At 43.7% G+C, this 14,163-nt stretch overlaps 1 protein-coding gene across 2 annotated transcripts; it reads left to right on the top strand.

Moving 5' to 3' along the window:
• Window positions 1-510: 510 nt before the first annotated feature.
• rab1ba (zRAB1B, member RAS oncogene family a) lies at window positions 511-12,297 on the top strand. Of its 2 annotated transcripts, XM_079215332.1 has the most exons (8): window positions 511-754; window positions 4,352-4,424; window positions 4,506-4,601; window positions 6,120-6,215; window positions 7,098-7,229; window positions 8,709-9,416; window positions 10,348-11,330; window positions 12,279-12,297. In XM_079215332.1, the coding sequence occupies exons 1-6, from the start codon at window positions 741-743 to the stop codon at window positions 8,901-8,903; spliced, it is 606 nt and encodes a 201-aa protein (XP_079071458.1). In that variant the 5' UTR covers window positions 511-740; the 3' UTR covers window positions 8,904-9,416; window positions 10,348-11,330; window positions 12,279-12,297. The 2 variants fall into 2 exon arrangements, with proteins under 2 accessions (XP_079071458.1, XP_079071457.1); XM_079215331.1 differs by lacking the exon at window positions 12,279-12,297 and having other exon boundaries at window positions 10,348-12,196.
• The last annotated feature ends 1,866 nt before the right edge of the window (window positions 12,298-14,163 follow it).

Here is a 14,163-nt window from a genome sequence, read left to right as displayed (position 1 = left end):
TTTTTTACTTTTTTGTATATCTGTTACTAGAAAGTATTTGTTGCTAGAAAAGATATACGTTTCTGGAAGTCCATTCCTTTATTTTATGAAATAAATTACAAAAGTCCAACAACATTGTAACATTGTACACTGGTTTTATGATAGAGATAGATTGCAATCCAGCACTATACAGAACTAATTTGACATTGAATTTGATTACGTCAATGAAAATCTTGTCTTATTGATATTGAGTTGACCTTTGATAATTATGGCAATTTGAATTGTGTTCAGCCAGCTGCTTGACTATTTGCTGTGAAACAGTACACCCTGTTGTCCCCAATGAGTGCAGGCTACATAACCTTAGTTGTTGTTTTTAGCCGACTTGTTATGATAAACTACAACTCCCAGCACCGCCCTAAGTGTGGCTTCGTCCTGGTTTCTGAGGAGCGACACGTCACCTCACGTCACTACCGCACCTGCGCAGCCATCTTGAGCCGCTAGCAAGCAACGGGCACAGAAAGGCAAAAAAACAGGAGTAAAATACACCAGCCTAACCTGAGGAAACCGGGATATGTCCGCTAGAATCAAGGACATATGAAACAGTAAAGGTCGAATACAGTGGAGCGACCACGGGACAATAACGGAGACGGTAACACAGCCATCCAAGTGCCTCGGACACCCGGACCTACAAGTCATCTTTTTCGCCGGAGTAGGAAGGAAGAGCCGAGTCGCCGACAGAAAAACACATCCAGAGTGAAACCATGAATCCCGAATAGTGAGTCACGTTAAACACGATCCATTGTGAGGCGGCTACTGCCGTGTGCAGTCTGTGTGGTCTGTTGTGTAACCTTGTATAAATAATGCAGGCTAATGCTGCTGTCGATACGCGTATCGTGAAACGTCGGCTAACGTTAGCCGGCTCTCGGGAACAGGGCGCGGACGCGTCCTCGATGTGTCAGGCTCGCGGACGTGTTTTCTTCGAAAACGTCAGCTGACAGTTTTTTCACTTGTGCCTCAACCGTGGTCTGCCGCGGCACGCGACCTTTTCACGGGACAAGCAAACGAGCAGTGCCGTGTGTAGAACCAGCCAGACGGCTCGCGAGCCATGGTGCAACCCGTAATGAAGAGCCTTTAGCTCGCCAGTAGCGCTGCATGAAGTCATGCAACAGACCTGCGTCCTCGATAGACACCCCGCTGTTCCTCATACGGACACATATAGACACCGGTGCTGGTGCATTACGTTACTGTACGTCCACCATTCAGACGCGCGCTAACGTTGCTCTAAAGTCGCCATACGTGCGTTTGGTTTCTACTTTAGTACAATTTTCAGTTTTTAGAAATGGCTTCCGGTTTACCAAAATGCTTAACGTTACGAGCAGAGTGCACTATTGGCATGTCATTTGTAGATGTATTGAACTAACTTTTTACGTTTGTATAACTATTTTGTTAAAACGTGGTTAGGGGGTTGTCACGCTGAATGCTGTTGTGCCTGCTAAATGTGTGCTAATTTTGCGGATGAAATGCTCTCCCGTGCGCCGCTTGTCTGGGCCAGTGCTGCACGGCAAGGCAGCGGCTACAGCGGGTGTTTGACAGCCGACCTGCTGCCCTGAAACGAGAGTGCTGAGTCGTCCCGGAGCCGGCAGCAGAGACTTCCCTTTGAGTCCCGATGGCACCCGGCTAAGCTAACACCTCCACACCCTTAGCAGACAACCATTGTTTCTCCCTGTTTACTTTATTACCTCGTCTCGTGCGATATGCCTTCACTCCGCCTGCTGTCACACACGGGGTCGGACGAGACTGATCGTAAGAGACCTCAAGGATTTGCTGCCACTTTCTAGAAAAGCACGTGTGGCTAATGGGCTAAAGGGCATCATTCAGTAATGCTTCATAAAACACTTATAAAAACACTTTACTAGTGTTTATTCTGCTCCAACATGTCACTTACCTCAAGTTAATCAGGGAACCCCTCTCTATTGGATCATTCCACCACAAAAAGGCAGCAGAGCATTTGGAGTACAATCCAATGAATTGTTTGTTATTAAAACCTCTGTTAATGACTAATGTATTTATAACCGCTAACAATGTCTTTCATTGCTCAATATAAACAGCAAGTCTTTATTATTTAATGTTTAGTTGTCTGAACATGCCAATTTAAAATGTAATTGCAATTTAAAATTCAAACACAACAATGATAGATGATCAAGCGATATCTGACCAGAGTGAACTGCCAGCGCATTTGGTGATCATCTTAAGTAGTTTTTGGTGTTTGATCTGACTCCAGAGAGCATCACCTGTGCTGATTGTGCAGAGTGCACTCATAAAAATAAAAATAAATGTCATCCACAGGCTTCTCAGTGTGTGAATTGTGGCTCCACAGCCACCTGCCCATGATGAACCTTTGACAGCCTGCAGCCCTGTTTTACATTAGTAGCTCTGCTCAGTCACTATTTGGTATCGACCGGAATGTGTCAGTTAAAAGTTGGTTTCTAATCTCAGATTCATGATCTTGTTTACATATATATTTTTTAGCAGTTTTAAATTTAAATAATTGTGTTATTTTCATACACTTTAAAAAGGTAAAAGCTCTCTTTTTTTTGCCAAAACTGCCATGTTTGATCACCTTATATTTTGAGTAATTAGGATACTCCGCAGTCGTACATCAGCTTAATAATGAAAATGTGACTTAAAGAATGAAAGCTTTATTACAGTAACCAAACACAACCCCACAGCCAAGCTACTGGAAAAAGAAAAGAAGAAGAAGAAGAAGAAAAAAAAAATATATACATATATTTTGGGGGTCCATGTTTTGCTGTTTGACAATGGCAAGCTCTGCTTGCACAGTTTTTTGTGCAAGCAAACTCAAAGTTTCAGTATTCAGGGCTATGCACTTCAGGTGGTCTTTGGATAGCTTGTTGAAATGAGTGACAGCTGATTGATCAGTCCTGGTGGCCCTAAGCATCCACCCACATCAACACAATCCACAGCCGTGTAGAAATGTGAACTGGGCTGATTGCAACAGAGCTGTTGATCAAGTGTTTGTGAGATATTACCAGCTGATTGAGTGTCAGGCTGATACACGACAGGTCTCAGTTTTCCTGTGACACAAGAATAGCGGTGGTGTTGGGCAATTCTCCACAGCTGTGTCAAATTCATGTGATGTTGTTTTCCTCTGTGAGGTTGTGAGTGGGGGCTTAGGGGGGATTGTTGTTCCATCATTTCAGAAGAACCTGCCTGTACTAGGAGTGAGTATCCGTCCTCAATAGAAAAACAAGGTATATATTCCTAGAAATGTTTTTTTCAAGTTTCCAGTGTGATAAACAGCCCTCATTCCAGGGCCGGATTAACCTGCTGAAGGGGCCCCGGGCTCACAAGTGTGTCCTTGGCCCCTGTTTACCATCCCATAATCCCACTCTCTGTACAGATTACTGCCTGGCCCTAGCATTGATTGAGTATTGACGTTATTGTTGAATTGCAAACAAAAAGTTGGGCAAAAACTAAAATCTATTCTCAAGGTCACCTCACTAGCTTTTTCTGACAAAAGCTATTAATCGATTTTAAATCGACATGTTTTTTTTGTCAAAATACAACATAAAACATAGAGTTGTTTCAAGACGATCCTAATGATTGATGTCAGGATTATTATTGGCTGGAATAAATCCGCTCTCTACACTTCGTAACGTTACTACTCCACTGCTCGTTTTAGACGTCACTGCAAAAAAAAAACTCACCCCAGTGAGTCTGCAACGTGCCGTAAATCAGTTTAGTTTTTACGTGAACTACAAAACTACAACGGTTGCAATGAAACACAAAACACCTGTCTGCTTTCTGACCATAATGCTGCTGATTTGAATGGGAATGTCTGTTCTACTCTTATTCTATCTCTACAAGCCAAAGCATCAATGAATACATTGTTGTTAAAAACACACCACAAATACTCACTGAAGCGCCAAATGTTAATTTGTTCCGCCGTGGAAAATAGTCCCATAAATGCATTTCCTCATGTTTGAGTAACAGTTGCTAAAACCTAAAGGGATCAGCTGTTCCATTAGAATATAAGAAAGAAAGAAAAGAAGAAAATATACTTTATTAATGCCCTTGGGGAAATTCTTCTCTGCATTTGACCCATCCTTGGTTAGGGGGCGGGGAGCAGCTAGGGGTTGGGTGTCTTACTCAGGGACACTTCAACATGTGAACTATGGGGCGACTGGGGATCGAGCCGGCTACCTTGTGGTTACAGGACGACCACTCATCCCCCTGAGCAACAGCTGCCCCAAATACTCAGGCTTCATTCTATGTTGTGCACATGTTGTGCACATTTCTCAGCTGAGGTATTGTGAGGATAGCTGTACTAACCTGTACGTTTTTCTTTCAGTGACTACCTGTTCAAGCTCCTGCTCATCGGAGATTCTGGAGTAGGGAAGTCCTGTCTCTTGCTCCGCTTCGCCGTAAGTAGTTCCGTCTCACCCTCCCAATGCGTGTGTTTCCATCACTGCCGCTCTCTAAATGTCTATGCTCCCTCTTCACAGGACGACACCTACACAGAGAGCTACATCAGCACCATCGGAGTGGACTTTAAGATCCGCACCATCGAACTGGACGGCAAGACCATCAAACTGCAGATTGTGAGCGTGCGCGCGCACACACACACACACACACACACGCACACGCACACACAGAGAGAGAGAGAGAACTCCGTAACCCTCCCCTGAGCTCAGGCTTACATCTAACCATTGTGATGAAAACAGACGGTGTGTGACTGACTGACTGGAGCCTGGATTAATTAAGGTAGCAGGCTCTGCCATCCCAAACACAACCAGTTTGTAAAGCAGACACATTGTAACTCTGCTTATACACACACACACACCCACCTGGTCAGTTTTTTTTTCTTCCATTTTGGGTGACACACTGCGTGCGTTACTTCTCCCAGCTGGAAAAAGAAAAAATGCTTTAGTCGATGTGAAACTTTGTAAAAAAATACAACATTTTGAAACAAGTTAAGTATTGACAGATAGCCTATTTAACCTGCATGTTTATATGTAGCCTATTATACTCAGCAAAAGGCTTTTATTCAGGAAGATTATATAAAACAGGTAGCCCTCCATATTTCTCTTTTGCTTTTAAGAACTTTGTATGGCTACAGTTCTGTGTGTTTCCATTGTATTCTCAAACTGGTACTGGTGGTACTGGTACTGGTGTACAGCCCCCTGACTCCAGCTCCCTCTTTATGGCTTCACGGCCATCAAGCGTTCTTTTCTTTTTTTCTTTTTAAGAATTGGTTGACCTGCTCCTTGCAGACACAGGACCAAAATGGTTTGATCCGGTGGATCTTTTTGTGATGTCACATCTGCTCGACCAATCACGTGAGGCCGCTCTGCCTCCAGTCCCTGAAAGCACCTGGCACTTAGATTCAGGATCACTTCCTCAGCAGCGCTCAGATTTCTTTCCAGGAACTCTCCTCAAGGGAGGTGACATGACAATAACTACATAATAGTTCTATTATTTTTTTTGCAGAACAACTATGATCATTCAGTGTTGCTTGTTCAAAAGAAACCTTTATTTATATTGTTCATTTTGATTCACAAAGACTGAGGACACCACAGTTAACTGGCCAAATTGAGGTCCGACTTGGCAATGAAAGACCTGCTTCATTAAGAAGGACCTACCTCCAGAAACTAAGTTACGCTAATCGGGTCGGGTCCGCGCTGTCGGATGACGTGAGCGCTCCCATGACTTCAAAGCGGGAGCGCCACAAAATAATCCACTGTGTCCCTCACAGGCGCAGACATGTAGCTGATGATACTGTGAGGCGTCTGGCATACACCTGCACCCTCACCTGCCAAATACATGAAAACAATAATGTTTTTCCTACTCCATAAATACTTCAGATGAAATAAAAGCCAGTTCTCCTGTAAGTGTGTCGTGCTCGGCGGGAACGAAGAAAACCACTGAGGGCTTGAAGTCAGCTGTTTTCTATTAGCCTGTAAATGAATGTGGTCAACTCAGTATAATGTGTGCTGTGATGTAATCATCACATGCTACTCCTAACAAGACATGAGGGAGTTGTTCTTTATTTATTTGTTCAGATTTCTTTATGATGTGGTGTTTTTGTGGTATTGATTTCTCATCCTCCTCTCTCTCAGTGGGACACTGCCGGTCAGGAGAGGTTTCGCACCATCACCTCCAGTTACTACCGCGGAGCCCACGGCATCATAGTTGTATATGATGTGACGGATCAGGTGGGTGCAGAGAAGGAAATGACTCCGGTACTTTATCGTAGTTTAGCTCCGTTACATGTGTTGAGGTTCTAACCAACCCTGTTCCACGCTAACCGTGTTAATGTGAGGTTGGTGTGAACACAGATGTTTGGGTCACATTCGTCAGACCACAGTTCTGTTCATCTGATCAATTGAAATACATCTGAATACAATCAAACGTGTCTCTGGTCACAGCGTGATAATTCATGCTCAGTATGTTCATTTAAATGTTGCTACTACAGTTCAAAACAACTTGTTATAGGGACAGTTCACCCTGAATTAAATTGTCTGGGTATGAGTAGCCGGATAGTTGTTGCTGCTGTATTAATGCTCTGAATGACGTGTTTTTCCCCTTTTTTAATGTCGAAATCACAAGCCTCTTGTCCATGAGTAGACACCTGCTTCTTTCTGCACGGTAAAGGAAACGGCTTACAACAAGTTCTGTGGCTTATCTCGAGTAACAGAGTCCTGATTTTGTGGAGAGATGTTGCCGTTGAGTTTTTCAAATGTATATTTTTGACGCTTTGAGCACGACAAGCTGAGGACCGTATAGTTTCCGTTCTATTGAAGTGAAGGCCGACGTCTCTACGGCCGATGTCGCTATCACTTGGCTACTCACACCGGCTAATATCTATATTGGTAAATGGCAGTACAGGGAAAACGGAAAATGTGTGTTTTTTTTTTTTTATTTTGGGCTGGACTGTCCCTTTTTTTAAATTAGGAGAATAAGTCTGCAGACGTAATGATCTGGTCCTACTTCATTTATGAGGCCAACTAAAAAAAAGTCCACAAATCAACTGTATAAATGCAACTGCACAGTCACAGCTGTGATACACAGCCGCTCACATTGTTGTCGACACGCAGGAGTCCTACAACAACGTCAAGCAGTGGCTCCAGGAAATCGACCGCTACGCCAGTGAAAATGTCAACAAGCTGCTGGTGGGCAACAAGTGTGACCTGACCACGAAGAAAGTAGTGGACTACACAACAGCCAAGGTGAGGCTGCCTTCTGAAAGCGTGTTTGTTATCCCGCTCCCTTTTTGATCACTGATCTTTCACAATAAAAGCCCACAAGGAAAAGGACGGATTATGCCCATTGCACTGCCATAGGTCTTATAATGTGAAACACCTATGCAGGACAATGTATTTGTTATTAACAGCAATCCGGAAAACCGCCAATAATATTTATTATTAAAAGTACTTTATTATGCTTATATTGAAAACATCCAACTGAATTGGTTTGTGTTTTTCTCCTAAAATGTTATTTCTAGGGCTGCTGAATGCCATTTTCTTTTACGCTGATGCCTTTTTTGAGGTTTTTGAATGAAGCTTTAGATGTTTGTTATATGGAGTTATCACCCTAAACATGTTGTGGTTATATAAATGTAATTCACTGTTGAGTTCCACATCACAACGAACAGACATGCGAAGATAAACATAGGCAGCGCAGCGTTCAATGTGGATTTTGAATTGGAACTGTGAACGAAGCTTTGAAGCTCGACTATTCAGTACAACCCGAGTTATTTGTGTCCGACTGGACCAGCGAGTATTTAGTTAAACGAACAGCATTTGTGCCATTTGTCAATTGTTTTTCCCCAATTAAAGGGAGACACTGCAGGCTAATACAACGTAAAACATAGAGTTGTTTCAAGACGATCCTATTGATTGATGTCAGGATTGTTCAAGGCACAGCAATTAACTGATAGATCTCACAATTTATCGTTCCCACTTGATTACTTACCTACATCAAGACAAGTATTTTTAGTATTAGAAGTTTTCAGAAAATATGTTTAAATGTGTAAATGAGGCATATAAAATGCGCTTACCTCTCTTTGTATCACTCCATAAATCAGGAAGAAACGTCATTCAAAATATATTTACGCCGTGTTTTAGTGATTGAAATGTTGTACAAATCAGGCATTGAATGATGCATCAGCATCATCTGTTAACACCTTCAGAATATAGAGAGGAATGAAAGTGGAACGTTTGCTGGATGTAAAAGCTGCTGAAGTGGTTATTTCTGGCTGAAAAAAAATTCATGAATTGTTAAATTCTTTGACGGAGTAAAAACATTTAACTAATAAATATCACCATGAAACTTCTCCAGTTGATCACTGAAACTAAGACAATAATTCTTTGCATTACAAGTTTTCAGAAATGTTATGTTTACAATATGCAAATGAGGCATGTTCTAATGGCAACTTTTGGTCAATCTACAGACGCAAAGAGACAAAAGTAGTAAAATAAACAAAGACAAAAAATGTTTCATCACCAGTCTGAAAGAAAACGTTTACCCAAAATCCCTAAAAATGACCAGTGCATTAAAAACAACGTTTATTTTCCCCCTCTTAATAGTGGAAAAAAAACACGAGCGTCAACGCAACATGTGCTCGTGTGTATTTACTGTCTGACTCTCACCTCTCTGTATGTTCTGAATGCACACGTTCACCACGAGCCCCTCTCTCCCCGTTCCAGGAGTTCGCCGACTCCTTGGCCATCCCCTTCCTGGAGACGAGCGCCAAGAACGCCACCAACGTGGAGCAGGCCTTCATGACCATGGCCGCGGAGATCAAGAAGCGCATGGGACCCGGGGCCACCGCCGGTGGAGACAAGCCCAACCTGAAGATCGACAGCACCCCCGTCCGGCAGTCCGGAGGGGGCTGCTGTTAAGAGACCCCCGTTGACCACCCTCCACTGAATTCTCCCTTTCTGTGTTCCCGCCCATAACCTCTGCCACTCCCTTACCCCACTGTTCCCCCAGAAAAACACCTTGTTACACCCCCTTCGCCCCCCGACTGCCCCGTCCATCATGAGACCCAGTGACGGTTGGCTCCAACAGGAGTAGACCGTTAGTGTTCAGGTCAGGAAGCAGATTGAAGAAGAGAGGGGGAAATTGATTTAGATTCGAATGGAGCCAGTGGAAGATTAGGTTTCAATTGAGCTTATCTACACACACACACACACACACACACACACACACACACACACACACACACACACACTGTAGTGGGTAGGCATGAGTTCAAAGCCTTTTGGCCAAAGTATGTCTTTGCTGATCTCATTTTAGGTCCAAACTTGGTGTGCTGGAGTCACACTCTGTAGGAGGCGTTGCTGAACAGCGACGCATCATCACTATTTATTGATGAAGATCCGGGAAGGCCCATTCGGCGAGCCGAGGCACAGGTGTGTTCAGAGGGGAAATTCTCGCTTTACGTCATTCGGGTGAATCCGAGCCACGTACCTGTTCTCCTGCATTTGCTACGGGTGAATCTGCGTCCTACACAGACCTTTCTGAGTTAACCAGTCAGTGAGCTAACCGCTAGGCAGTCAGTTAGCCAGCATCAACCAGCTCGACGTCAGTGAACACAGTTTACTAAAGAGACCAGTTTGTACCATCTGGTCTGCAAGCGGTGTCTCTTGATGGGAACGTTCCCAGAGAAGTGTGGGGAAGCTAACGCGATGCCTAACTGTGTTTGACTCTTCGGCTCTGACCTCCAAAATCAGAAATTCACAGAAAAGCTTTGGGCAGATTTACTGAAATAAATAGTTTTTTGGCTCATAACGTTTCCGCTGTGACCTTTGGTCTGGACCTGTAATGACATCACACACAGGAGCAAAGACAGGCTGTAGGTGTGGTTGATTCCACATATATAGGCGGGTTGGAGGCGGGGTCCTGAGAATACATGGTGTTAGTTTTTCTGTTTTCTAGTCTCCATTTCATCCACAAAAGAAGGCAACGTGACATTTAACACAGCCACTTCCTGGAATGACACTAAATCCTCCAGTCCAGGGTCAGATGAAGAAAAGTGTGTGTGTGTGTGTGTGTGTGTGTGTGTGTGTGTGTGTGTGTGTGTGTGTGTGTGTGTGTGTGTGTGTGTGTGTGTTAGAGGGGGTCGGGGGGTGGGGGAGCACTCTCAGATTAACTTAAAGAAAAACGATTGGCTAAATTGATCAAGCATTGATCTTACAATGACTTTTATTATTGTTGTGGTTTTATTCTTTTTTTTAATTTCTCATTGATACTGATACAACTTTTCCAATAACCCAAAGCTCTCGTGTTCCGTATGTGATGGAGGAGGTTAAAGGTCGTCATTTCATTTTTGCTTGTTTGCAGATGAAGCCGAGGTGGATGTGGGGTGTGGGTGTATCACATCATGGCCTGGGCGTCGCCTGCTTTAGAGTTCCAGTTCGTGATTCTTCTTCTTTGTTTTCACACAAATGGTCCAAACGAACGAGGAAGCACATTCTCTTTTCCAGGCGCTGTTGGGGGATTCCACGTGCACGCCTGTCCTCACGTGCACACTGAGACTCCTTCTGTCCTAGACTCCTCTTCCAAAAGTAGTTTCCCGTGTGGTTAATCATAACTCAAGGCCCGTTTACCGCGTATTTAGGGATCTTTCTCCGTGCTCGTCGGCAGAATAATGTTACTTCACTTGAGAGGCGCAAACTGGAGCTGTTGTCGTTCATGTGAACTGTGTTGATCGGACACAGGGCCTCGTGGTTGTCGGCGGCGACGCTGAGAATGGGCTAGTTGTTTACGTGCCTGGAGCTCTGAAGCTCATAGCTGTGTCGGGTCTCAGCCGGATCTCCAGGGAAACCGGGAGGAATGTGAGTAGGAGAGTGTGCCCCGGCCTCCACACCCAAAACGGTTCGATCGGGCCTCATCTATCTGAGCCGCTACTTTTTTCTTTTTTTACAAAAACTGGAAAATAAGGTTAAAGGATCAGCGTGCTGTCTAGAGTAGCTTCAGGGCCTCGTCCTCCTTCAATGCTCTCTCAGAAGCTGTTCTGTAGTTTCATCACTTGTGTACTGGTCTAGGGGGCATTCCGGAGGTCCAGGGACTGACTGGTCTTGGTTTGGACCGGATATGAACTCCCACCTCTCCATCCCCCCCTCCAGACAACCGTGCGTCACTGCTTCCTCGAGCTCCGCCCCCTCTGCTGAGAGGAGAGTTGCGCGGGCTTTGGTTCTCACTGCACGAAAAAGCCTGGAACGCCAACACAGTCCCCCTGAGACCTGAATAGACGAATCCACATCGTGTTTAAGGACAGCATCTCCTCCCCCCATTTGTGGCGCCACGTCACTAATACATGCTCAGTAAGAATACTAGTGTGTGTGTGTGTGTGTGTGTGTGTGTGTGTGTGTGTGTGTGTGTGTGTGTGTGTGAGAGAGAGAGAGAGATGGTGTCATTGTCCACAGTTGTATTTTTAGCCTTGTGTGTTTCAGCCCTGTTAAGCTAAACTAGAAATGCTGTTTGCTGAGCAGGACTGGGATCTGAGTTTAAGGGGGAGGGAAGGAACCAGCAGTGTGTGTCAGCAGAAAGTGTGTTTGTTTGTGTGTGTGTAACATTCCTGAGCTCTTTGGACACATCACGCCAGTCTCTCTTGAGTAGATGCAAAACAAGCAATCATTTGAAACTCTACACACACACACACCGGATGTTTTGGGGTTTGTTGGCTGATTTTCTTGTTTTTTCTTTATTTTTGTTATCTTTGTTTCAACAAGTCTTGATATTCTATTGATTTTAATGTATTCATTGAATACTACTACTGTGTCGTCTAGTCCACGGAGGTCTGAAGGGATGCTGGGGGCGTGGTCAAAGACACGCAGGGGTAGTAGTAGTGCTTTTGCTTATGAATGTGATTCTGATGAAACAAAACACTTGACTTTTCTTCTTAAGTTCTCTTTTTGTATTGGTTCGGTTTTGAAAGGGGTATTTTTCCCACGTCATTTGCACACTTTGTCCGTCGCTGTTCAATGGCTGAATAAAGGCACTCAATAGGTGTTGTTTGGTAATAAAAAGCACCGGGCAGGAGCTCGCCTGTCAAGTCACCTTCTGTCTTCTTTTCTGTTCGGCTTGTTCACTTTGGTGCCGTCTCCCTGCTGAGTTTGATCATGTTTTCTTTCTGTACATATTATAAATATACTATATATAATAAAATGATGAAAAAGATCAACGTCAACACGAGAGCTGGTCTGGTCTTGTTGTAACGGGTTCTTGGGGAAGCTTTAGGTTTCACTTCATTTTCGGGTCTACTCTCGTAGATGCCGTGTCTCTGGAACACCTGGAGGGAATGTCTTCAAGTTTAACTTCATGGCCGACCTGGACTCAAGAGGATGAGAATGAACTAAATAAATTAGAGGCTAAAGAATTCATATGCTAGTCATGACAATTTCACTCAAATATTTTAAAAGATTATTTTTGTTTTAGATTTTTGGTCTCGTGTACACTACCCTACACTGCTGTAATCCTGTGAATTTCCACACTGTGTTAGGGATAAAGGATTATCTTATTTTATCTTATGTTATAGAAATGATGAAGAACATTAATAAATAAAGCTGCAAGCAGCGATGTCCAGGCCTCGCACCTTTGTGCATTTCGGGGGCTCTCTCTCGCTCTCTCTCTGGACGGCGGCTCACGCGGCCGAGAATGTCTGCGACTGTGACAAAGCGTCCACGAGTTAAACGTTTGTTTCCTGCATGGAGTGACGCTGAACATGATGCTTTGCAACCAGTCCACCACTTCCTGTATCCACTAGGTGGCGCTAGACAACATTCCCCAACATGCATCATGTTGTTCTCTATCAACTGTATCAACATCAAGTAATCATGTAAATCGATGCTGTTTGTTACATAACACTGACTTCCTGTTGCCAGTAGGAGGCGCTATGACTCTGAAAATTGGCTTGTGGACATACTCAGGCCGTGAAGCATGGCAAGTTTGGGGCGGATTCGAACAAGTCCAGAGGAGTTACATGAGCTTGTGTAATGGAAATTCACGTAAAGTGGCCGTTAAACGTAAAGCTTTTGATAACTTTTGATCACCAAGGTCTTTAGATTGTACTGACAGAATTTTAGGTAGATCTGATTAATTCCCTGGGAGGAGTGTGTTACAGTATAGCACACAGACAGACTGAGGGAGTTACCCACAATTCATAGCGATTTCCCGTTAAACACGGGGTTAGACGTTATGGAGACGTAAAAACAAAAAGGTAAAGAAAGAGGAGGAAACATGGAAGTTCAGGCTGATAGATTATATTTTTACTCAACATTAAGGATTAAAGATGGAACATGAAAACACATGAAATCAGAGGAATCTGATCAAAATGTTTCAAAGCAAAGACGTTATTAGACGCAAATATCAGTCTTCACAAGATGAAATGTTTCAGTCGACAATCAGAAACGAAAGCCAAACTTCAGTCTGTTTTCAACATTTTACAGCTGAACTGTAAATAAATGTGATGGACACGTGAAAGATCATCTTTGTTTAAGGTGTCATGCAGCCCTCTCTAAATTCTTCTTTGAGGACACACACACACACAAATGTAAGTCCTCTGCTACCTGTGAGACTGGTCCACCCTGATTCTTGAACGGGGCGAGACCAGAGAGGGGCGGCTCCAGCACATCCATTGTGTATGGAGACGCGCCGAAGGCATTTAAACGACTTCGCCCCGAGAGATCACGTGACGAGGAACAACCTATCACAGCCAGAAGATATCTTTCATTTATTTTTTGTAAATATTTTACTTACATTTTACTTGCTTCAGCCTCGCCGTCCAAAGGCGTCATAGTTTAGTTTAGTTTAGTCACTGAGGCTTCAAGCTAAATTACCACAATATCATCCTCATTACAGCGCCTCAGCTTTGGTAGCTTCGTGGCGTAACTCTCCAAAAGGCACCTTGGATAAACTGATGATAGCTCTTTCATCAGCAAAATGTTTTAAACAAAGTCAAAGCAAAGACGTTATTAGACGCAGATATCCATCTTCACGAGATGAAATGTTTCAGTCGACAATCATAAACGGAGGCCAAACTTCAGTCTGTTTTCAACATTTTACAGCTGAAGCGTTAATAAATGTGATGGACACGTGAATTAAAAGTTGTGAGTCATGCAGCCTTCTTTCATTTCTTCTTTAAGGAGGTAACACACA

The sequence above is a fragment of the Taurulus bubalis genome, assembly GCF_910589615.1.
Source record: "Taurulus bubalis genome assembly, chromosome: 3".
Lineage (NCBI taxonomy): Eukaryota > Metazoa > Chordata > Actinopteri > Perciformes > Cottidae > Taurulus > Taurulus bubalis.
The sequence above is the reverse complement of the archived record's forward strand: the minus strand, read 5'-3'. Positions and strand labels throughout refer to the sequence as shown.

Excerpts from the sequence above, each read along its gene's own strand:
- rab1ba (XM_079215332.1), top strand. Across the intron at positions 4,602-6,119 it reads AGACCATCAAACTGCAGATT|TGGGACACTGCCGGTCAGGA; the intron begins GTGAGCGTGCGC and ends CCTCTCTCTCAG. Across the intron at positions 6,216-7,097 it reads TATATGATGTGACGGATCAG|GAGTCCTACAACAACGTCAA; the intron begins GTGGGTGCAGAG and ends GTCGACACGCAG.